The sequence below is a fragment of the Natrix helvetica genome (assembly GCF_964273705.1).
Source record: "Natrix helvetica genome assembly, chromosome: 2".
NCBI classification, from domain to species: Eukaryota; Metazoa; Chordata; class Lepidosauria; order Squamata; family Natricidae; genus Natrix; species Natrix helvetica.
The window spans coordinates 134,360,201-134,385,461 of record NC_138552.1 but is presented as its reverse complement, the minus strand read 5'-3'; the positions used below and the strand labels follow the sequence as shown (position 1 = coordinate 134,385,461).

General features: G+C 39.8%; 1 protein-coding gene across 2 annotated transcripts in view; it reads left to right on the top strand.

Annotated features, from left to right (window-relative positions):
- The window catches only part of SLX4IP (SLX4 interacting protein), a 90,579-nt gene extending 71,243 nt beyond the window's left edge, over window positions 1–19,336 (top strand). Inside the window, exons 7-9 of one of the 2 annotated variants that reach the window (XM_081941455.1) lie at window positions 13,045–13,154; window positions 14,630–14,689; window positions 16,961–19,336. In XM_081941455.1, coding sequence (XP_081797581.1) covers window positions 13,045–13,154; window positions 14,630–14,689; window positions 16,961–17,057 — 267 coding nt within the window. In that variant the 3' untranslated portion in view covers window positions 17,058–19,336. The remainder of the gene's footprint in view (window positions 1–13,044; window positions 13,155–14,629; window positions 14,690–16,960) is intronic. The other variant, XM_081941456.1, reaches the window with a different exon arrangement.
- Window positions 19,337–25,261: the final 5,925 nt, after the last annotated feature.

The following is a 25,261-nucleotide window of genomic DNA, read 5'->3' as shown; positions in this document are numbered from 1 at the left end:
ATTTTATAGTTCTACCAGTTCTTGCTTGCAGGCAAATGGTAATTCTTGCAAATCTTTCAATGCATTATTGTTGTTGTTGCTGCTGCTGCTTTGATGGATTTGCTAGGGTTGGACACACAAATTAGACTGCAACTGTCCCGCTCTTAAAGATATTAAAGTGAAAGAATTAGCCTTCATCTGAGTTGACATTTCTTTTAATAAATCAAACTATTATTTCAGCAGGTCACTTGGCCTGCTGGCCAGATAGTAGTTGTTGGCACTTTAACCAAGCACAGGGGAAATTAAAGATATTTCAGATCTAATTTTATTTAATCTGCTAAATATGCTAAAACATATGAAGAACGGTTGCAGGAACTGGGTATGCCTAGTTTAATAGAAAGAAGGACTAGGGGAGACATGATAGCAGTGTTCCAATATCTCAGGGGTTGCCACAAAGAAGAGAGAGCGAAGCTATTCTCCAAAGCACCTGAGGGTAGAACAAGAAGCAATGGGTGGAAACTAATCAAGGAGAGAAGCAACTTAGAACTGAGGAGAAATTTCCTGACAGTTAGAACAATTAATCAGTGGAACAACTTGCCTCCACAAGTTGTGAATACCCCAACGCTGGAGGTTTTAAAGAAGAGCTTAGATAACCATTTGTCTGAAGTGGTGTAGGGTTTCCTGCCTAAGCAGGGGGTTGGACTAGAAGACCTCCAAGTTCCGTTATTATATTATATTAATCGGGTTAAAAAAACTCAAGATACCAGCCATTCTACAGCCCTTAGGAAGAAAAACGACTCTTTTTTTATTTTCTTGGCAACAATGCAGTCCTGATTTGCCATTGTCTTCTACCAAGGTGTGGTTTCAAGCTTTTCAATTCAATTTGTACTCCTGGAATTTCCAGGTTATCTCTCCTCCAAACAGTAGCCAAGTCAATTTCATTTTCTTTCTAAAGTTCATCTAAGGTCATTTAAAATCGCCATCATAGGAATAATTAACTTCAGGAAACAGCTTTGCATTGATGCTTTCCCCCATGAAGACTGGACTATGTTGCCATATCCATGTGGATTAATAGAGGAACTCATGACATTAGAACACAACAGACTGCCCGATTTTTAAAGACAGGTGGTTCTCAACTTACCACCACAACTGAGCCCAGAATTTATCTTGTTAAGCAAGGCTGCTGTGCCTCATTTTACAACCTTTTTTCGTCAAAGTTATTAAGCGAATCACGGCAATGGTTAAGTGAATCATGTCATTAAGCGAATCTGGCTTCCCTCCTTGACTTTGCTTTCTGGAAGCCGCTTGGGAAGGACACAAATGGTATCACGTGACTGCAGGACACTAACTATTGTAAATACATGCCAGTTGCCAAGCACCCAAATTTGCAACTGTCGTAAGTGTAAAAAACAATCAAGTCATTTTTTTCAATGGTTTAACTCTGAACAGTCAGCAAGCAAATGGCTGCAATTCGGGGACTACCTGGGTTGAAAGGGCATTTGGGTACTTCAAGATTCCCTGTTCATTTTCAGGTAATTCATTTCAGGGTGCTCAGCAGGGGTGAAATCAACTTACCTTCTTTACCGGTTTGCAAATGTGCCACCTCCCCGGCTTCCGCGCATGTGCAGAGCGTGAAAATGGGACGTGATGACGTCCAGACGGGTAGGCGGAGCCTCCCTCCGCCACAGCTACCGGTTCGCCCGAACTGGATAGAACCGCCGAATTGCACCACTGGTGCTCGGGACTGTATTGCTAAATGTCTATAGAGATTCTCAGTCATCCAGGTCATGGTTGTCTCAAAGGTGCTTTTTCAAGAGGCAACTGGACTTGGTTTTTTTTTAAGACATTTCACTTCTCATCCAAGAAGCTTCCTTAGCTCTGACTAGATGGTTGCAAATGGAAGGCTCCACTCCAATCTGTACTACTCAGGTGACCCTGAGGATAACAGATAAACCTCCCAGTGGCCTCAACGACTCTCTGAAAGAATGCAAATGACCAGCTGTCTGCAAGGAATGTAAATCCTTCTGTTTCCCACCATCCATTCAGAGCTAAAGATGCTTCTTAGACGAGAAACAAAATGTCTTCAAAGAAAAACAAGAAAGTCCAGTTGTCTCTTGAAAAAGCATCTTTGGGGTCAGGACTACATTCATGTCTTCTTAGTCTGTGTGAGCCTTATGCTGATCAAGGAAACAAAAGCTTAGGTTTGTTGGAGAGGATGCCGAAGTTCTTCTGTTTACCTCTTGAAGGCCCTGACTGAAGAAAGCACACACCTTATTCCTTTCCCTTCGCATCTTTGTGCCTGATTTTCTGCCCATGATGAGCACTGTTTGACTCAAAGTTTTGACTTTTTCTGATGATGCAAAGGGCTTAATATTCATAGGGATAATGACCGTGGATATGAAATACACGTCTGTTGCTTGGGAGAAAAATATGACAAATTGATCAGAATATTGAATACAGAAATGTCACAGTGACAGCAAAGGTGTTGTCAGGGTTGTGGTTTTCTCATTTATGGCTATGAGAGCTGAGTCATCAGGAAGGCTGAACAAAGAAAAATTGTTGTCTTTGAATTGTGGTGCTGAAGAAAATAGTTGAGAACATCATGGAGGACAACAAATAATTAAATACTAGATGAAAGTAAACCAGATTTTTCACTGGAAGCACTAATAATGCAGCTAAAGCTTATGCATGTTGGATATATAATTTGAAAGAAACAGCCACTGGAGGAGACCATGATGCTGGGAAAAATGAAAGTATAAAGAAGAGCCCAACTGTAGACAAGATGGTTAGATAAGATCACTGAAGATACAAGCTATAAGAAGCTAACAAAGAATTAGTTACTGGCAGAAATCCTTGACAAAACATTGGTTGCCAAAGAGTTGAAGCAATTGAAAGACTGAACAACATACAACCCAGTGGTGGGTTCCTGCCGGATCGCACCGGATCGCGCGCTCCCTTTCGGAGCTAAACCCGGAAGTACGGTCTTGCCCCGCTCCTGGCGACGGGACGAAGCTTGCCTGCGCTCCACCAGCTCGGCTGGGAACGGAGACGTTTCCTCAGCGGAGCGGAGCGCCTGAAAGGGACGCAGGCTCAGCCTGCCAGGCTGCCACCACTCCACTGAAGACATTGCTGAGCAGAGAAACATCTCCGTTCCCAGTCGAGCTGGTGGAGCGCAGGCAAGCGTCGTCGCGTCGCCAGGGGCGGGGCAAGACCGTACTTCCGGGTTTAGCGCCGAAAGGGAGCGTGCGATCCGGTGCAATCCGGCAGGAACCCACCACTGATACAACCCCATATTTATGCGTAGAAGTTTGAAATTGTAAAACAAAAAAAGATTTCTTTTTTGTTTTATATTTTAGAATCTGTTTCTTCGGTGCTTCTACTATTCATGACATCCTTTTTTGCAATTTATGGTTAGCAACTGCTGAGCATAGGATGTTCTAGAACAAGGCTGTAAAACTCACGGCCCGGATGCATCACGCTCTGGCCACGGCCACGCTCAGTCTAGCAACGGGGGGAAAGTCGTAATACGTCACGTGATGCCGCTGTGACAACGCGAGTTGCACACCCCTGTTCTACAAGAATCTGAAAACATTTCCTTTCTTTTGAATGACTATGTTAAATAAAAAAAGGACAGCATCTAGAAAGTCTTGAAGGGGTCAGAAGACCTGAATTAAAAGAAGAGCTGATGGAATCTTTCAGCCAACAAAATTTTTGGCTATCAGCTACCTCTGTTCCCAGTTACTTATGAACTCGTAATTGTGTTCTACTGTGTTCTAAGTTTTTTTTAAAATAACATATAGAAGTATATAAGTGTTTTGACTTCTCCAAAAGAGGTAGTGGAACATATCATTGAGCAAGTGAACATGGAGTGCTAACTGGAGTTATGTAAGGATGTTTAAGAGGAATTTCCTATCAAATTTTCACTCTAAGTCAATTGTTTGTACTTGACTAACCTCAAAATTCAAGAACAGAAACAAAAGAGTTTCTACTGGTGGTAAGAAACAAGAGCAAACATGATTGGACAGGAAGTTTAGAACATAATATGCAATGCTTGTGGCTTGTTGGTTGGAAAAGATCTTGAGCTGTATTTGTAATTTGTAGTATGAAAGCTTGAAAAAAAAAAGATAAAGCAATGAATGCCCATATTTAAACTAATGGGAAAGGACAACAATTTATCAGTTCAAAGAAAGGAAGTTTTTTTAAAGCAGAAACTAGCCAAAGTAACTATAAAAAAGACAATCAGACAGAATAAACAAGCTCAGTAGATGAGAATAATAACTGAAACATAGGGAATATTCTGTACTACTGGAAGTCAAACATTTTTGGGCTCTTACCATTGAAACAGAAAAAATAAAAGAGATATTGTAGAGTAGAAGAGAAACTGGTGATCTAACAAGTAGATTCAGGATACAACTGTGTCCTCTAAAAAGATAGAGAGAAGAGTCAGTGGTAGTTGGTAGTTCAACTTATACAGATATAAAACAAATCTATAGTAAATGTAAAATATTCAACTAATCCATTGAAAAGTATGCTTTCCTTATATATATATGTGGGGACAAATCAGTGGTGGGTTTCAAAAAAATTAGAACCTCTTCTGTAGGTGTGGCCTGCTTTGTGGGAGTGGCTTGCTGGCCATGTGACTGGGTGAGAATGGCTTGCCAGCCATGTGACCAAGTGGAAGTGGCTTGGCAGTCATGTGACTGGGTGGAGGTGGCCAACTTGTAAAATATGGTGAAACTCACTTAACAACGCCCTTGCTTAGCAACCAAAATGTTGGCTCAGAAACTCTGGCATTTGAAGCATGCAAGTCTTAAAGCTGTCAAGTTACAAGACCCTTGCACCCCTAACCCTTTAGAAAAAACCCCCAGGGATGTTCAAACTTGACAGCTTTAAGCCTTTAAGGCTTAGATAGTACTCTTAGAGGTGGGGGGGGGGGGCGATTGGTGAGCCAGCCAATCAGTGAGCGGCGGGCAGGGCAAGCATGGTGCAGACGGGCAGGGGGAGGGAGCTGGAACCGGTTCTAAACAGCACGGTAGATTTGTGGAACCTCTTCTATAGAACAGGTTATAACTGACAGAAACGCACCCGAGGCAAATGATCCTTTAAGGAATAGCTACAACAATATCCCACATACTTTGGACATCTTAGAAGAAAGCTGAAGCTTTTTCAGGTTGTTCAGTATGAAAATAAGTTTTAGAAATTAATTAATTAATTAACTAATTGGCATGCCAGGTGATTTGACGATATCAATTCTTTTCCTGTTTTCCAGATAGGGAAAAATAGTACAATTCGCTACAGAGTTAGTCTCAGAGAGATACAGTACCTGGAAAGATTTGAGAGCAGATGCTAAATAAATCAATTTGTAAGGACTTGGTTAATAATGTGTCAGTTACCAGATGTTAGCTTAGATCTATCAAGAATGATTCTTGATAGGCTAACCTGATCTCATTTTTTTAAATTAAGCAACTTAATAGATTATGGAAATGCTATAGGAATAATAAGTTCTTGATGCCAAGCAAATCTTTTCCCAAAATATGCCATGATATGCTGATTTACAAGTTAATTGAGCATGGGCTTGATGGCATAAAGAAGTATGTGAATTGAATACAAATTATTCTCCATTGAATTGGAGAAAGGTGATGCAGGATTCTAGATACTCTCCCCTTCAATATCTTATTAATAAGTTGGGGTGAAAGATGAAGAGAATATTGCATTTATTAAATTGATGGATAACACAAAATTAATGGGATCTCTAATACTCAAGAGAGAAAAATAAATCAAAACCCAATATATTTCAAACTGTAGTGATCCTCAGAAGTGCTGCAAACACAAAAATTAAAAAAATAAAATAAATATTTGTACAAGGTATCAACAAAATTGGAGACATTCATATTTTTTCATGTTCCAGTGTATTCTTTAAATAATTGAACACTATGAAACACAATTAAGAAATAGGAAAACAATGTCTTATTACTTAACTAATAAAAATATCAACAAAACAAACTGTCAAACCATAAATAAAGAACAATTCCACAAAGGTTCAATATCAATGCATAAATATATAACTGAGAAACAAAACACTGCTGACAAAAGAAACAATTTTCAACCATATACGCATTATCCAATTTTGAAGTTCTACAGTAATTTATTGGAACTATACAGATGTCTTGTTAAAAATCAAAAGTTAAAAAAGAATAAGTACTCTTGACCTTTGAAGTCATGACAGTTATTATTAATGTTACCATAATTAAATTAACAAACAGGCTGTTCTATTTTGAATTATAGTTTTAAAATAACAATGTTTATGGCAAGTCCTTATAACAAAGGACTATAGGACAGCATGTGGAACATTCTGATACCTCTTAAAATCATATTGCTCTAAGATGTAACTTAATTGCTACAGAATTGAATGGTCCCAGTCTTGTTATAACATGAAACTATCTATGCCAAATAAGAAAGATCCAAGGATTGGGTGGCATACAGGCAAAGAGGCAGTGGGAGGGAGAACACTTAGTCTGGGAACCCAGCCAATAACTTTTGTGACAAACCATTTTTAAAAACCAACTTCTTACATTTCAGTGTGTACATATTTGCTGGTTATATTTCTAAACAAAATGTTTGAGACGGAAAGCAGTAAGAAGAATGTTTCATGATTCCTTTAGCATAGGGTTGTCAAACTCAAGGCCCATAGCAGAGGACTGCAGCTGAAAATGGAGTCCGGGTGGGCCTTGCACAGCCTCCTCGAGCTCCACTTTTGCTGGTAGAAGGCTGCAGGAGACCGGGCCATCGTGGTCGAAAATGGATTCTCGATGAGTAACGTCAAGCTGCCCCTGCCACCACCACCCCTGGCCTCCCAAGGTGAAACACAATCCTGCTGCGGCCCTCAAGTTTGACACCCCTGCTTTAACAGGGGCCTGCACCCCAATTTTATTGAATCGAATTGTGAAACGCTCCAGAAGGATCTCTTTAAACTGGGTGAATGGTCAACCAAAATGGGGGTGGCATATGCATCATCCTAACAGCATAATCGCATTGTGTAAATCAGCATTTCTCAAACTTGCCAACTTGAAGATGTGTGGACTGCAACTCCCAGAATCCCTCAGCCAACATGTTGATGTAAATATTGTGACTATGAAATTATATTCTGATATCTAATGCACTTAAGGTTTAGACCACCTTTGTAGGTTTCCAGATAAGCTTTTTCTTAGACTTGCTCTTTCTTTACCAAGATCCAGTTCTTTTTTTTACCTTTTCACCTCTGAGGTAAATGTTCTGTATTTTTTTAAGCTCAGAGGTTCTTTGTGTGTGCCTTGTTCCAGTGAAAGATTTTTACAGACTATGCAGAAAGAGCAATAAAGCTCCATCAACCATTATGAAAGCAGATGCATGCTTGTGCAACACCCCCCCCCCCGGCCTTTCTTTTGTTCTGCTCCCCAAAATGTTATGCTAACTTCAAGCCCAACATGTGTGTTGGGACAAACAGAGATGTATGCAAATGGACACAAAAAGACAGAATCCATTGTCCACTTATTGAATTCTCAAGATGCTCCTTGCTTAAGACGTGCAAGCCCAACCAAGGTAATTTTTCTTAGAATTTCAAACTATTTCAAAATAAGCATTCATCAACACACAGTTCTCTTTCTGCCTGCCAAGGAATCTATTCCAGTGAAGGGAAAACAAAGTTCAGTCTGATGGAAAAGGAGTGGCATGAGTTTGGTAGTGTTGTAGCCTGCCAGTGACCAGCAGAGCTGGCAGGAGATCCGGTCAGTGAGGAGGTTGGGGAGGAACAAGGGCTAGTTGTGGAATCTGGGGAAGGCTCTGATGAAGGCTCTGTGTCAGAGGCAGATAGGGGGCCAGAGCCATATGCAAGTTATCAGCTGCCTTCAGAGTCAAACATCAGTGAGGCAGATGAACAGCTGGAGCCTGTTCCCAGTGTGCGCATGTGCAGAGTTGCCAGACGAAGGGAAGAGCTAAAGTACAGGGGCTGATTTGGGAATAAGGCCAGAGGTGGACGATGAATGGCCCCTCCCAGAGGAAATAAAAGAAAAGTGAAAGGGGAGTGGAGTTTGCAGGAGACAATTATTTTGCTTAATTAGTTCGTGACACTTCGAGACTCCTTGCCATGTTTTGCAGATATCAGCCTGTCAGCTCTCTACACCAGATAAGGTCTGTGACTGTAAATCCTCCCTTGAAAGACTTTGCTGGATGTGAATGAGTAGAATTCACAGTAAATTAATGAAAGGGTTTTTTGTCGGGACTAGGAGTTAATGCTCTTGGGAAGCCTAGGTCAGAACAGGTAGCTCTCAGATCTGAAATACATCTTATATTTTGCAGTATAGCTGTAGTGTGTCAGCAAAAATTTCCAAGCAACGCCAAGAGGTGAGTGCGAGATTCTGAGAACAAGAAGAGGTTTTGGCACTTTTGAGAGTGATCAGATGGTTCTCTTCTTTGAAGGCCATGTGAACCTCTAGATTACATGGTTATGTTGGAAACGGTGTAGTGTAAGCAGTGGGGAGATGTCATTTGTCATCAGTAAAGTGGCCCTTTCTGATCAGCATCTGTGACATTTGTGCTACTGCTTTCTATATGGGATTCTCCGAATTGAAGGAAACACTGAAAAAAAAATGGGACGAAAATGAATATTTTTGTTCTGATTTGGGGAGGTGGTGCATTTTAAGTTTCATTTATTTGGGAAACAAATATATTCCTTGAATTATAAACTAATTTTCTGGAAACACCCTTCTTTTCTTTGATTGACCATAGTATCTCTAATTGTATGGTAAGATGGAAGAACTGATCAGGGAAACACTTGGGATATAATTATGAGTGGTAAGGACAGGCGAGGAGATTGTAGGAAGTTCACTTTCCTGGTGTTCAGGATGCTGCTTCTAAGCACTATGTGCCTTAAAGCTCAACGCATTGTTAGAGACCCCATACACCCACTTTTTGGCCTGTTTCTGTTGCTCCCCTCTGGGAGGAGGTTTCGAAGTATTTCTAGCAGGACTTCCAGTTTCTGTAACAGCTTTGTTCCTTATGCCATCCGTCTGGTAAACTCATCATGTACAGGTATACATCCGAAGTAAACTCTGTATTTATCTGTATTTATTTATGTGTTTATTTACTTATTCTGTTATGTAATGTATATTGGAGGTGGTGACCCTTTGAGAGCTGTATGCAACAAAATTTCACTTTAATGTATGCCGATTAGTGTACATTCAAAGTGACGCAGTTTTTATTCCTATTCTATTCTATTCTATTCTATTCTTATTATTCTATCCATGGGATATTCTCCCTGCTTTTCTGTTTAATACTCAGTGCCTCTCAACCCCAAGTCAGCTAAATGATCTAGAATGCTACATTGGTCACAGAGAAATCCAGAACTATTAGGATCACATATTCTTAATCTACTTTTCTACATAGATCATCTACTAAGAGGATAAAGTAGATAAGGTAAAGGTTCCCCTTGCACCTATGTGCTAATCGTTCCCAACTCTTGGGGGCGGTGCTCATCTCCATTTCAAAGCCGAAGAGCCAGCGCTGTCCAAAGACATCTCTGTAGTCATGTGGCCAGCATGACTAAACGCCGCACAGAACGCTGTTACCTTCCTGCCAAAGTGGTCCCTATTTTTCTACTTGCATTTTTTACATGTAGAACTTTCACAAGTAGAACTGCTAGGTTGGCAGAAACTGGGATGATAACAGGAGCTCACTCCATTACGTGGCACTAGGGATTCAAACCGCTGAACTGCTGACCTTTCTGATCAACCTCAGCGTCAATCACGTCCTTTACAACCTTACTCTTCCCAATATTCTGTTTTTCTAGGTTTTTTTTAATACCATGTTAATGGTTCATATAATGATTATAAGTCTTTTTTATATTTGTATGTTGTGTGTGTGTGTGTGTGTGTGTGTGATTGTGAGAGAGAGAGAATTTAGATAAGTAAAAGAATTTGGGTTTACTCAGCACGATAAGAACTCATGTAATATTTTCTTTCTTTTTTGCAAGCCATGTCATTCCCACAGGAAATAAGCAACTGTATTCTCAAAACAAATCCCCTTAACTCTGTAACCATTCCCCTCTGCCTCCCTGATCTCCCAGTTCATTAATTATGAAAATATCATTGTTAATACCATAATGGGTATTATATGAAATGTCTATTCCTCTTAATTGTCGCCTTTATTATGGAATCGTTCTATTTTTCAGGCAATTTATATCCCTCTTTAAAAAAAAGAAGAGACTCTTTAGTTCTCACAGTGTCATTCAGAGAATGACTCACGTTCCTTACATTAATTGTTCAGTTCTCAAAATATAACACAGGTGGGGTGTGGCTCCAAGGGGAAAATCTACTGTACTTGCAGGACATGTTGGGAAGTGTTTCACACAGAAATTTGTTTTTCTGTTATTTTGCAAAACATTAACTCCTTTTGGCCACTTTTTGAAAAAAGGGGGCAGTTATTTTTCTTAACACAGCCAGTTTCAGCCACAAACAATTAATTTCAAAGCAGATGGAGGCAGCAGGTGAAATTATAAGCTTTATCAAGTGTCCTTGAAGAGTCTTAGTCATGTTACTAGGACCGTGGGAGAAACACAGGAAATATCCCAACAGAGTTTTCCTTGTGAGAGAAGCCTTCTCTCAACTTTGAATGGAACACCAGGGGAAGATAGATATGTCATCCCTTTCCTGTAGGCTTAATTTATGGTCAAAATAAATCCTGAGGCTTTTTTAAAAATTCAGATACAACACCCCCACCCCCATTCTTTCTTGAGTGGAAAAAAAACATCTTGAGAGAAGGAACATATTTGTTTGTGAAAATGGATTACATGAAAAAAGATTAAACATTGTCTCCTGCCTCTACAATTATTGTGATCAAATTCAGAGCCCTCTCTAAAATTGCATTAAAATCATAATACAATAAATAAATAAATTAAATTAAACCACCACCCATGTGGCACTCAGGTGTTTCCCACTTGTTATGACTTGTTAAGTTTTAAGCAATATATTTCAGTTATGGGTTAACTGTCTTGGTGAAAGCTACACCAATAAGGCCATAAGTTTCAAAAGTGGGTTTGCCATGCTGTATATCATGCGGTGGCTCAGTGGCTAGGACGCTGAGCTTGTCGATCAGAAAGGTTGGCAGTTCGGCGGTTCGAATATCTAGCGCCGTGTAACGGAGTGAGCACTTGTTACTTGTCCCAGCTTCTTCCAACTTAGAAGTTCGAAAGCATGTAAAAATCCAAGTAGAAAAATAGGGACCACCTCTGGTGGGAAGATAACAGCGTTCCATGCGCTTTCAGCGTTTAGTCATGCCGGCCACAAGGCCACGGAGGTGTCTTCGGACAGCGCTGGCTCTTCAGCTTTGAAAAGGAGATAAGCATCGCCCCCTAGAGTCGGGAATGACTAGCACATAGGTGCAAGGGGAACCTTTACCTTTATATCACAACTGAAGTTTGATGAAAAACATTAGGGCCATTCTCGGACTTCTACTTCCAGTTGTACAGATTTAGTTGGGTAGCTGTTCAGATCTGAGGAACCATGATCTGCGTAAGAACTGCTGAATGTGCTCTTGGTGTGATATCTTCAAACGTGTTTGTTGCATTTCTATCACCTGTCACCGCAGGTGCTCTGTTTTCTTTTGTGTTGAGTTCTTAAAAAATGCATCCAGTTGATCATATTATGCATTATGCTTTGCTCGCTGCCTCCCTCTTAGTTCAAGCATGAGAATATCGGGCTAAGAGAATGACCTTGAAGTGCTCAGAGATGGTGAGTGGCTAGGCTAGCACAGTGTCAGGTTGTAACTAATAAAATAGTAGAGCATATAAACAGAAACCAGAAGGCCAGAAAATGCATTAATGGCAACCTACCTTGCTTCTCCTCAATGAAGTGTAACAAACATTGGTATTTATGTACTTGTGTACTTCAGATGCAGAGATAGATTTACCTGGCTGACACACTATTCTTAGGCATGGTATGATTAGGTTTAGGATGAGGTTTAAAACCCCAAACCATAGATTAAATTGTAGTTAAGATGGAATCCCTTAACCCTCGTGGATTATCCTCATGATCTGGTTTTAGTTTATATGCATTAATCATGGTATTGAGCGTCATTGAAATCTCATCTTGGGCAATTACCATCCACAAGTGAGGGGTGAATATGGGCCCCTTGGCATTGGCCATATTTGTTTTCCCTGATATGCGTGTACTAGATGTGTGTATAGAGAGTGTGTATAGTGGTTAATTATGTTTTCACCACCATATAATATATGTGATATTTAAAGATAGAAATGCAAGTGGAAAACGTCTGGCATAAAATCATGGGTGCAATACAGTGGTGGGATTAAAAAAAAAATTACTACTGGTTCTGTGGCCGTGGCTTGGTGGGCGTGGCAGGGGAAAGATACTGCAAAATCCCCATTCCCCCCAATCAGTTGGGACTCGGGAGGCAGCAAATAGATGGGGGCGGGGCCAGTCAGAGGTGGTATTTACCGGTTCACCGAACTGCTCAAAATTTCCACTACCGATTCTTCAGAACTGGTCAGAACCTGCTGAATATCACCTCTGGTGCAACACCGCTGGACGTATTTTTCCACTATTTAGTCAATCTTAGCATGAAATATGAATCTGGAGATAACATCATCTTACAACATCACATAGGTGTTAATGGGAATATTAAGAGGGTCCTTTACCACGCCATCCTATTTCTTTAAAAATAATTGATGGCGTATGCTGCTGACTGTTTTACAGACTTTGGATAAATGTCATAATTTGAGCCGTGTAGGCCCCAAGTATTTCCCAATGATTTCTTAGTATGACTGGAGTCAGGTTTATGGACCATATTTATTTGTGGTTCAGTTTAATAGCTTAAAAAAAATGTACAGCCAACGAGTATCGTTAGTGGTGCAGAAAGCCTTTCACAGAATCAAGCATGTTTCTCTTCAGATTTGGCTTGTTGGCATTTGAAACTATAATGAAGAGCACCGGTATTGTGTAACATTTGGATTAAGTAAAATAAAATAATGGATTTATATTTCAAACACGGGTATTGGGGTTGTGTTTTTTTGGATAGGAGGAGAACCTATTCACCAAGGTGTCTGAATATTTTCAAGGTTCAGCTGAAGATAGAAAATGCCAGATTTCCCTGACTCAACAGGAAAAACAAGACACTCTAAAAAAGCTGTAAGTGCTCTTCCCACATGCCCCACAGCGTGCACTTTTTATATAACCAAGATGTGAATACAAAATTTAATAATGTCAAAGCAGCTGTCTCCTTCCCTCCATGAGTATGTGGGGGTAAAGTTAACATTGAATAAAATCAACTTTCTAAAAATAACGATTGGCTGGAACCAGCAGCAAAATTAAATTATAATGGAAGTTGAGGGAGAGAATTGATCTCAGAAAAAAAAAAGAAGCCTGTGCTTTGGTATTCCCAATCGTGCTAAATTGACTTTATATTTTTTAAAAAGCATTTAATTTTGTTGGGTAAAAGATAGATCTAATTAAAACCATTATTTTAAGAAAAGGGGAACTGAGATTCAAGGAGTCCAACTTAACCCTTTTCTTTCAATAGCTTTTGGAGGGATAGAGAGAGGCAAGTTTTTAATCTTGTCTGAAACAATTGTTATAGGTTCTAAAGGCAAATTATATTCATATTAAGGGCTAATTCCACCTCTACCCCAGGCCCTAATTTCTCTTTCCACATGCCACTTAATTGTAAGTAAGCACATAGATGGTAGTGATAGTAGGAAATCTATTTTTTTAAAAAAATCTTACTATTTTATGTTTGTAGGTTCCAATATATTGTGCTTATTTCTAAAGGACAAATTTGATTAAATATAGACTCCATCACACACGTCAATACTTTACAAGATATAAGAAAATTGGCACTCTTCTTTTATAAAGGAAGATTTATTCTTTGGTCCAGCTAGATGGTAGCACCTATCCAACCTTGTTTGATCTCAAAAACTTAAGCAGTCTCAAACCTGGTTAGTATTTGGATGGGAGGCCATTAGGAAATGCTAGAGCTGTAGATTAATATGAGAAACTTGAAGTAATTGTTGTGCTATAACAATATCTATTATTTTTAGAAATCAAAGTAGAAAAACCCCTAACTGTTTGAAAAAAGACAACATTTCCAAGTACACAGACTCGAATATGGTGAGGAGGGAGATAGAAACTTATTCTTCCTATAGAAGTATTTTTACTGTTGGCAGTCTGATTGTCTTTATCCTGCCATCTTTCCAATCTTTAGGCTATTGGGATGGTCTTATTATATGAATCTTCATCTGTGGATTCCATCAGCCAGGCTGATACTATCGATCCTCTAGTGACTCAGGAGTCCATATCCACTCTGAACTTGCCCTTTAATTATCTAATTCCACAGACTTACCTGGACATTTAAAATACTGAGGAGAAACCTGTTTAAATTGCCTCTGCTGTTCAAGGCCCACATAGGCAGAAGTGAGCTTTCTCCAATATTACTTGTAAACTAAGGAATGCATTCCTCCATGAGTTATGCTTAGCCCCTCAACTTTCTATTGTTAGAACTAGGGATAAGAAATACACAACTTTTGAACTTTTTAAAAATATGATTTGAGGTGTTGCAGCAACTCTGTTTTTGAGTAACTGTTAATTTATTTTTCCTTATTTTCTAGTTTTATTGTTAGAATGTTGTACGATGTCTTGATTATCCTGCTTAGACGGAAAGATGGGATGTAACTTGAATGATAAGAGCTGTAGAAATAATTTTATAAAATAAAATGGGGTCCTTTGATCGTTTGGAAATAGATGAGGGTCCTTTAGGCTGAAGAAAAGACTATGCATAGTCCTATTTCAATATATCTTGGCTCAAAATAAAATTTTCTGAAGCTTGGAGCCATGTTCTTCTTGGTGTAGCTTAGAAATAACTAATTTATTATGACATAAGCTTTCGTTAATTAGAAATGTTCCATGATAAATTCTTTAATCTTTGAGGAACTTCAAGACTTCGGTGTTGATCTTTGTAGCAAAAAAACATTAAAATGATTTAAACTTCAGTTTCAATTATTGACTTTTTTCATTTCTGGGAAAGCTAATCTCACAATTCAAGATCCAGAGCACTCACTATTTGGCTGTGCCTGCGGTTAACACTTAGGCTGCTTAAAGTTCAGTTGTGTGTAACAGATGGTGCTATTTAACTTCATATTGCTTAAGTGTTTTCTTTTTCTACTGCTGCTCCCCGAATAAACACCCAGCATCTCAATTTTCTGATTTTTTTTTTAAAGTTTGTGTCACTGGTTGTTTCTTATGAGTGTTTCTGATGGAGTTGAGCAAATCACAGCAAACCAGATGCTTGTTTCATTCATTCAAGTTATCCAATAAGCAGCGAGTCATTGGGATTCAGTAACTGATCACAAAACGTACAATCACACTCTTATATTGCTGTGTAAGAAACTTAGCCTATTCCGCCACGGCAAAAGGCTTTGATTTAGTAGCATTTAGGAAATTTCTAATGTTAACAACCATTTAGGCTCCAAGTTCTACCTTTGACTCATCTTTCCATAGAATATTCCTATAAATGATTATCCAGGTGCTTTTTAATAAACTTGAAATGCTCCTAAAATGAAGGGTTCATTTTAGGAGCAATCAATGGCTTCTTTTCAGCTGTTCTCCCTTGAACTCCATTTGAACTTCCTTGAACTTCACCACAGAGTCATGGTGACTGAAGTTACCTAAGGCCAGGGAGATCAACAGATCCATCGTGTTCTTCTGGGATTTACTGTGATATTGTAGACAATTTAAGACTGCATTCTTGCAGGGGTTTTGACCCAGTGACCACTCTTGGAAAGAGTGTATTTAATCTTAATCTAAGATATTGTATCTAATCTTCTCCAGCTCAAGACTTTGCTTCCAAATATAGTATAGAACAATGGAGACCCAGACTTTTAGAAATAGCTTTTCTATTTTTTCTATACTCTTAAGCATTTATACTTTTTTATAGAAGTCTTCAGAAATTTCTTTTGAACTGGGCTTGATGTGCCTATAGACTCTGTGTACTGTGCACTTCACAGGAACAAAGAGAACCAGGCTTTATGAAATTTATATATATATGAGCCATGGTGGCACAGTGGTTTGAGTGCAGTACTGCAGGCTACTTCTGCTGACTGCTGGCTGCCTGCAATTTGGCAGTTCGTATCTCGCCATATCTCAAGGTTGACTCAGCCTTCAATCCTTCCGAGGTGGGTAAAATAAGGACTCAGATTGTTGGTGGCAATATGCTGACTCTTTAAACCGCTTAGAGAGAGCTGTAAAGTGCTGTAAAGAGGTATATACTGTAAGTCTAAATGCTATTGCTATATAGGATAGGACTACCCCAAATCAGGAGGTGGCTTACTGGCTATGCAAGCAATCTTCAAGGAGCTATTGCAGATGTCCTGTGTTATGACAACAATGTTATTATGTTTTAACCTCTGCTAGCCTTGTAGCTGGAGGAAGCATGTTGAATTTGTAAATAGATACATCTCTAATATAAAATCAAGGCATCATAAGGCACATAACTTTCGTAATTCGATAAATGCCGTGTTCGTGAGAATGGAATGCTAAATACCCTAGAGTATCAAGGTGTTGAAAAAGGAACCCGCCCCTCTAAATTGAAGGCAAGTTTCCTTTCTGAACGTTTGCACATCTTGCTTTGTTGGAAGCCATCGCTTAAGGGAAGCATTTCAAGATGACCTACATTGTGGGTTATAACATCTGCATGGAATATCAATCTGTCCTGTGAATTTAAATTTTAACTCCTACAGAGCCCATTGTTTTACTGAATATCACTTCCCTCAGGGGCAGATGGATATCTCTTAATCTGATGAATAATGGGGAAAAGTCATCAAGATCGTTTTAACGTTTCCAGTAGTGGAGGTTCTCCAAATGGCTAGAAACAATGAAGTGTTAAGACATCTGCATTATGAAAATAAAATGGTTTTAATTATTATTATTTTATTATTATTTAGAATGAAGAGGGCAACACATGCTAACAAGAAGAAACCTCAGCCCAGGATGGCCACCACGAAAGTATATCTTGGCTCACCAGATTCAGACACGGAGTAGGAAGAATGCATTTCAACCAGTTTGATGCTCCAGCCTGAACTGAAAATGTAGGCGTAAAGCACAATCAAAAGATTGCATAAATACAGCTGAGAGCAGCTTGGGACTTCCTGTTTCAGAATGGGCAATGATGCGGACTGGAGACAGCCAAGCAACGCTAACAGCCAGCAAAAACTTCATTTGTGGAGTGGTTAGACATGACTTCTCTGCAGGAACCCTCAGCGGTGCTATGAGTCAGCACTGCCACATCCAAACCGAAGTCAAAGGGTGACTGAAAGAACTGAAATAGTGCGCTCAGCAGGCAGGAGCAGGAGGAAGAAAGATGTCCCCAAGGCCAGGATCACCCGGTTCCCAGATGCAAGAGTCCTACTGGTGGTTCAGAACCCTGTTCTGGAGAAGTCCCCACCAAATCCCACATCATGATCCAAATGAGGCTTGGCAGGATTCACGTCTGATGGAGAATTGCTGACTTAAAAGAAAAAAAACTTCCCCCAAGACTGGTTTTATGAGAAGTGCTACAACGTTGTGCAGACAGACCCAATCCAACCACAGTCACCAAATAGTCCTTAATGTTTCACTCCTCTGCCAAGTCAGAAGAGAAAGAGTTGAGAGAGAGGGAGAGATCTAAAAACAGGGTGAAAGGAAAAAGGTAAAACCTGAAAGATAAGGCAAGAAAAACACTGCCTTCCTCTGGTGCTACCTTATCCCTTTCACATGTGTCATATTGAACAAACAACTAGACTTTGCTCAAGATTTAAAAACAATTCCTGAACCAATTAAGAAGTCTGAAATTTTTAGGGACACTGAAATAAACAGAATTCAGGATGCATGTCACTCAAGGATAGCTCCATAGCTTGAATCATAGGAAACCATTCTTAATTCTCTTTCCTTGGCCTATAATTGACTGACTTGAAGTTTCTCCATCAGAATGATAGAAATCTGTTTTATGGTCCTTTGTCTGCTTAGCTCTTCATAGTCCTGTTTTTATTTAGTGGCATAATGGGAAATAAATACTTTCCTTCTGTGAAATGTGTTTTTGCACATCTTTTTTTTTTGGGGGGGGGGAGTTCCTTGTCTGATAAATCACTTTTCAAAAATTATTTTGAAGAAATGGTGCCATACTGTATGCTTAAGTGAATAGGTTTTCACAAGGCACATATTGGAAGGAGAGCATGTGAGTCAAAGATTAAAGAATCAAACCATTTGTGCCTCAAATCCACATAAATGGCCTTTTTCTAACTATGGTCCATTTGAGGTTATCAGCTTTGCTGATCCATTGCCTCATTTTTCCTGTTGCAAGAAATGTTGATGAGGAAATTAAACTGCATCAGGATTGCTTCAAGCAGGCTTAGCACCTTAATAGCTACAGAACTCATTGTCTAGGACAATTGATCCCAGGTATAATATCCTTGCTTTGTTTCTTACAAAGCCAGGATATAATTGTATGTATAACATCCTTGTATGTGTAATATTGTATGTATAATTGTTTGTATGTGCATATTTCTTTTTACTGTTCCTTAAAGAAGTGTAGGAGAACGTTATTTTCCCGATATAATCTCCCAACAGCCCTGTACAGTAGGCCTGAAAGAAAGAAAACAAATGCCCCAAGATAAATGAATTTTAAGGGTAGTGGAATTTCTGATCTAGAAATTCACTGTCTTCTTTGGTGATGCGAACATAACATCATGAATGTCAAAATGATACTTTTAAAAAAATCATAATTGTTTCAATGCAATGATTTAATGCCTTTTAAGATTTAGTATAAACTGTTACAAATCCAATCCAATGACATTGAAGATTTTGTTTTCTTTGCATTTGAATTAAAACAGTACTGATACTATTTAAAAAGTAAATAAACTTCACTGTAGGTCCCTCCCACCCATTTTAAAATTCCTTTTGTCCCATTAAGAGATTCTCTGCAGTTGTCAAGATTCATTGACTGGTTTTATTTTATGTGCCTTGGCATGTTTGAGCAAGCAAAACTGAAATGCTTCAGTATTCATTTCTTAAGTAGTTTAAACCCTTTCCATTTATACTAGGGAGAGTGAACAGAACTTAGAAAAGCACTTCCTTCTAGAATGAAAATATCTGATCTCTCTTTACATTACTAACCTAAATATATTATCAAGGCTATAGTTCAATCTACTTTCTGCCAGATGTTTCACCTTCATTGATCAGACTGAAAGACATGTGCATTATAAAGTTTAAGAAAGTAACAAATCAATAAAACAAATGATTGTATTTAAAATATATTGGTACACGTTGATAAGCTGTTTTGAGAGCTAAATAGCCTGAAACAATTAGAAATTCAGAAACATAGCACTCAGCCAGTGGTGGGTTTTGGATCCCGTTGCAACCGGTACGGTGCAATGGGCCCAGCGTGCACATGCGTCCTACCCTCCAGTGCCGCTTCTGCGAGCCTCCGCGACACTCCAGCTGCTCAGAGGAGCGCTGCGCAGGCACTATACGCGCCGTGCACAGAAGTGCCGAAGAATTCAATTACAGGTAAGGACAACGGTCAGGCAAGTGGGCCCTCCAGAGCACCGTAGCGGAACGGTACCTGTTGCTCCGGGTAGGCACCGGTATGCGCGTACCGCCTGCAACCCACCACTGGACTCAGCTCTTGATTCTTAGCTGTCAGAAAGATTCAGCAGTTGTACAAATTTGTCGTAGAAATGAACTACTGGTATATTTTTTCTGGGATCTCTTCAATTCATATGAGCATGGATTGTTTAATCTAGCAAAATTTGTGATCATTCTGAAAGAAAGTATCCAAAGTTTGCAAGATCCCACCAATTGAATACAGTATTCTACTTTTACAAATTTGGTTTTGTTACTTTGGTCATCAAATACATCAGATACAGATGCTTCATCCAATGATCCTGCCATTATTGCTTTACAGTTCTCCTTTACAACTGAACTCTGAATTAATCAAAACTCATTTTCTTTTTTCTTTTTTTTAATCTCGTGGTTTTCCTTATCTCCTTCCCGGTACCTATTCTTGTCCTGACTTATATCACCAATTTTACTGGAGGTTTTAAAAATAATTGCAAGAAACAAAATTTGCTATTGTTTCTAACTGTGTAGCATATTTCATTGTAGTGGAATAATAGTTTTTTATCCAAATATATTGATGTGTGATTAATGAAATTATAAACACATTGAATTTGAAGAAGGAGAAGACGACAACAATAAAGCCACTTGGTGCTACTTTCATCTTTCTGACTATTGGGGTAATCTCACCTTCTGGCAAGTCAATGCAGTTAGACAAAACTACATTTTGGCCCTTTATTGAGAAATAGCATGGGAATACTTTGGTTTCATCCAAAGCTTTAACATCTAATCCAAAACATTGTAATACTTCCAAGCATTTCTTGGGTTGGGAAACCCAGATCCTGGCTTGTTGAGCCACCATTTTTCAAGGTGATACCAAGAAGGTCAAAGGTTTGGGGATCTCATATGATACAATAAACAGTCTTCCATAGCATTAGGACAAGTCTAGGTAGGAAGAGATTGTAATACAGCAGGTGGGCTTGCATAGCTAAGTATATTGGAAAAGAGAGCAATTAAGTGGATAAGATCAGGCGTGGATAGGGGATTGGGGGGGGAGAGCTATGAGGGTATTAATATTTTAAAAATCCAATCTAGAAACCACAACATAGATGAGTGGGTGTGCACGGGTAATCATCATGGAATGCTGTGGTCCAGATGTTTCTACAAGACAAGGGTCTGCCAGAAAACTAAAGCTCCATTTTGTTGCAGGTCAGCGCCTTCTGAAGTTTGGCGCCAAGAAAGCTTTGCGTTCCAGTGCAAACATAATCTGTATGCTTGCAGGCAATTCTGATTCCAAGCCGATTCTGGCTTAATCTTGGCAAATTAAGAGCAGTGTGTGAAGAAAAACACTTTCTAAGAACATTTTCAGCAGCTGTTTGCCATTCTTTTATATATTAAGAATTGTTACGGGATACATCTCAGAACAATAGCATAATATGGTTGTTTCTGGAGCATCCTGAGGAATCTAGAATTAAATATTCCAGAAAGAGAGTTGCCATGTTCAACTACTCTTTCTGCAAGAATAAACAGCTGACAAATACAGGAGCTTTCATATTCCTTCACTCAATTTTCCAGTAGTGGGGTTGCCATTCAGTCCCATTCATTTTAGCATGATTGATGGAAGAGGTTCCCTGGGTAATAACACTGACTTAAGGTAAAAGTTCCCCTTGTACATATGTGTTAGTCGTTCCTGACTCTAGGGGGCGGTGCTCATCTCCGTTTCAAAGCCGAAGAGCCAGCACTGTCTGAAGAAGTCTCCGTGGTCATGTGGCCAGCATGACTCAATGCCAAAGGTGCACGGAACGCCTTCCCACCAAAGTGGTTCCTATTTTTCTACTTGTATTTTTACGTGCTTTAGAACTGTTAGGTTGGCAGAAGCTGGGACAAGTAACTGGGACAAGTCACTCTTATATATTTGAGCCGCTGAACTGCCAACCTTTCTGATCGACAAGTTCAGCATCTTAGCCATTGAGCCACCACGTCCCTATAACACTAATTTAGCCTGTGATAAAACCAATTTATTTTAATACAACCATTTGTATGCTACCTGATTCCTACCAAAGTGTTGACATCTAAACGATTATTAATTATAAAAGTTGTTGAGCGTTCCATATTAAAGAAGTAAATTGAGGCAGGGTGGCACCATTGTTGGAGAAAATGCCCAAATGGTAATTTCATTTATTTCAATCAACAGAAGGGACTAGAATCTCTTTTTTCCCTCCCTTTAAATGCTCTCTGGAAAGACTTTCCCCATCTTGGCAGAGTCCCAATTTGAGCGACTTGCTGTGGAGTCTGTCGTGGGGGGTTTCTTTGCTCTGAGTCCAGAGAAAACTTTGCTCCTGGTTATGCTGGTGAACCCGTCTGCATACGAAGACGCCATTTCAAAATTTAGTGTGGAAAGAAAAACATCTCTCAAGAGCGTGAGGGGTGGGGTAAATCTTTGCAGAATATTACTGAGCTGCTCTTGGCAAAATCAGTCAACAGTGTGGGAGAAGAAAACTTGCTGGAACACAAGAACATCAGAAGAGTCCCGCTGGGTCAGGTCAGAGGTCCCGTTAGATCAACACTCTGCTCCCACAGTGGCAAAAGGAATGCCAGTAGGAGGACCCAGCTATATGATCAATACAGGCCTCTCTTTAAAAAAAGAAAAAGCCAGCAGAATTTATGAATTTAACACATCTGCTTTGTATTTAAAATCCATTTTGCTTTTGCCAAAACCTCTCCCTCTTATAAAATGATGTAGCTTCTTCAAAATCTATAGGTTTCTGTCTAGTCTTCATTCCCTTGCATATTCTAGGCCTGAGCATGTGCAAAGTTCAATTTGAGAATTTGCCAAAAACTGGTGTGTGTGTGTGTATGTGTGTGTGTAGAAATCCTCTCTCACCCATTACAAGTGGATTTTTTTTTACAAACAAAAGAATTCACAAAGAATGAGCTTCGAATCTTAATATTCGATTACATGAAATGTTGTCTCCTCACGGTTTATATACTTATTTTTTGTAAACTATTATGTCTTACGGGTGACCTCTTTTCTCATTAGCGCTACTTGTTACAGCAGATAATTCCACCCTTTGAAGGAAGGATCTGTAGCAGTGGTGAAATTCAGCCGGTTCCATCCGGTTCGGGCAACCTGGTTGCACTGGTGGGGGGGAGGCTCCGCCCACCCACCTGGGTGTCATTGCATCCTGTTTTTGATGCTTTGCACATGTGTGGAAGATCCTTTTGACACTGTGTATACTCGGAGGTGAGCGTGCACGCTCACATTTGCGAACCAATAGCAAAGGTACCGTATTTTTCCGAGTATAAGACGCACCTTTTTTTCTTCAAAAAAGAGGCTGAAAATATGGGTGTGTCTTATACATCGAATACAGCATTTTTTGCCTCCTGAGATTTTTTGCCTCACCAAAATGGCCGTGCATAGCCTTATGAAGGCTTTCAGAGAGCTCCTGGGGGCTGGAGAGGGCAGAAAGGAGCAAAAAATGGGCTGTTTTTTGCCCCCCCCCCAGCCCCCAGCAGCACTCTATGCCTCGATAAGGCTATGCATGCATTTTCTTGGACAAAAAACAGACCCGTTTCCGTGAAAAACGGGGCGTTTTTTGCTCTTTTTTGCCCCCCCTCCACCCCACCAGGAGCACTCTCAAGCCCCCTCAAGGCTATTCATGCTTTTTATTTGAAAAATGGGGGCCGTTTTCGTGAAAAACGAGACTTTTTTGGAGGTTTGCAGAGTGCAAAAACTCCCCCCCTTTTGGAAAGCTCTTTAACTGATGAGAATTACATTGATCAAGTGCTGTGCCAGCAGGAACAAAATCTTAAGGTTTGTCAGCGATTTCCTTCTCCAGCACATAGATAAATACAACTGGAAACATCAACCTACCTACCTACTCTCTCTCTCTCTCTCTCTCTACTGTATTTCTCTCTCTCTCTCTCTTTCTCTCTCTATCCCTCTACCTCCCTACCTACCCACACACTCTCTCCCTACCTACCTACTGTATTTCTCTCTCTCTTTCTATTTCTCTCTCTATCCCTCTACCTCCCTACCTCCCTATTCTCTTTCTCTCTCCCTACCTATCTACTGTATTTCTCTCTCTCTTTCTATTTCTCTCCATCCCTCTACCTCCCTACCTACACACATTCTCTCTCCCTACATATCTACTATATTTCTCTCTCTATCCCTTTACCTACCTACACACACTCTCTCTATCCCTCTACCTACCTACCTACCTACCTACCTACACACTCTCTCCCTACCTACCTGCTGTATTTCTCTCTATATATCCCTCTACCTACCTACCTACTTACACACACTCACTCTCTCCCTACCTACCTACCTACTGTATTTCTCTCTCTCTATCCCTCTACCTACCTACCTACTCAATCTCTCCCTACCTATCTACTGTATTTCTCTCTCTCTCTCTCTATCCCTCTACCTATCTACTCTCTCTCTCCCTACCTATCTACTGTATTTCTCTCTCTCTCTTTCTATTTCTCTCTCTCTATCCCTCTACCTATCTTGGAAGCCTTGGGTGTAAATTTTGCAAGAACTACTCGGATGGAAAAGAAACTGGTTGGTTAAGTAACTCCAGAAAGAATTTTTCCAAGTTTTGGGTGAATCATTATCCAAAGTGAAAATGTGTATTATTTTATCCAAGGCCTCCTCTTACTTAAAAACAAAAACAAAACAAAACCCTTTCTAAATGTATCTTCTATTCTATAAGCTGCAAATTGGCAAGAGGCAACACTCAATTGACTGACTGAAATTTACATCTCTACTCAATTGAACCAGTTAAGCTGCTTGCAAACTGAGATAGGAAAGAAGCAGCAAGTATCGAAATGGTACGGGTAGTCCTTGACTTATGACCAAAATGGAGCCCGAAACTTACGTTGCGAAATGAGAGATGTTAAATGAGGTTGCCCCGTTTTACAGTCTGTCTTGCCACAGTTGTTAGGTGAATGCAGTTCCCTGCAGTTGTTAAGTTAGTAACACGGTTGTTAAGTGATGCTTTGCTTGTCAGAAGGTCGCAAAAGGGGATCACATGACCCCCAGGACACCGCAACTGTCATAAATATGAGTCAGTTGCCAAGCGTCTGAATTTTGATCACCTGGCCATGGAGAAGTTGTAAGTGTGAAAAGCAGTCATAAACTACTTCTTTCAATGCCGTTGCAACTTCAAACGGTCACTAAATGAACTGTTGCATGTTGAGAAATACAAATGGAATATAATCCATTTCCTTGGCCTGCCTTCTCCAGAAAAACACATTATAATAACACTATCATGCTATTCCAAAGAACTTTGGCCCAGGTGTGTCTTCACTGCCTTCCTAAAAACTAACAGGCGAGAGGCCAGTATCACTTCCAAGGTTACAGGTCATTCCATAAAAGCCCCCTTCCAGAGACTGCTCATACCTGCACTCCAACTTGCTGGATTTTGTGGTAAATGGGGATTCTCAACATAACCTACCTATTAGCATCAATTGTGTAGAAACTGGTAGCTAGTGCCGCTCCTGTAATACCAGTGTTACGTGACAATAACTGGGCTGACCCAGTAGTAAACAGGCAGCCATATCTGCAACAGTTGGTCTTCAAGTGCAGCTCCATGGTTAGTACATTGCAATAGACAAAGAAAGGTTACAACAGGCATGTCAGTCAAAGCTGG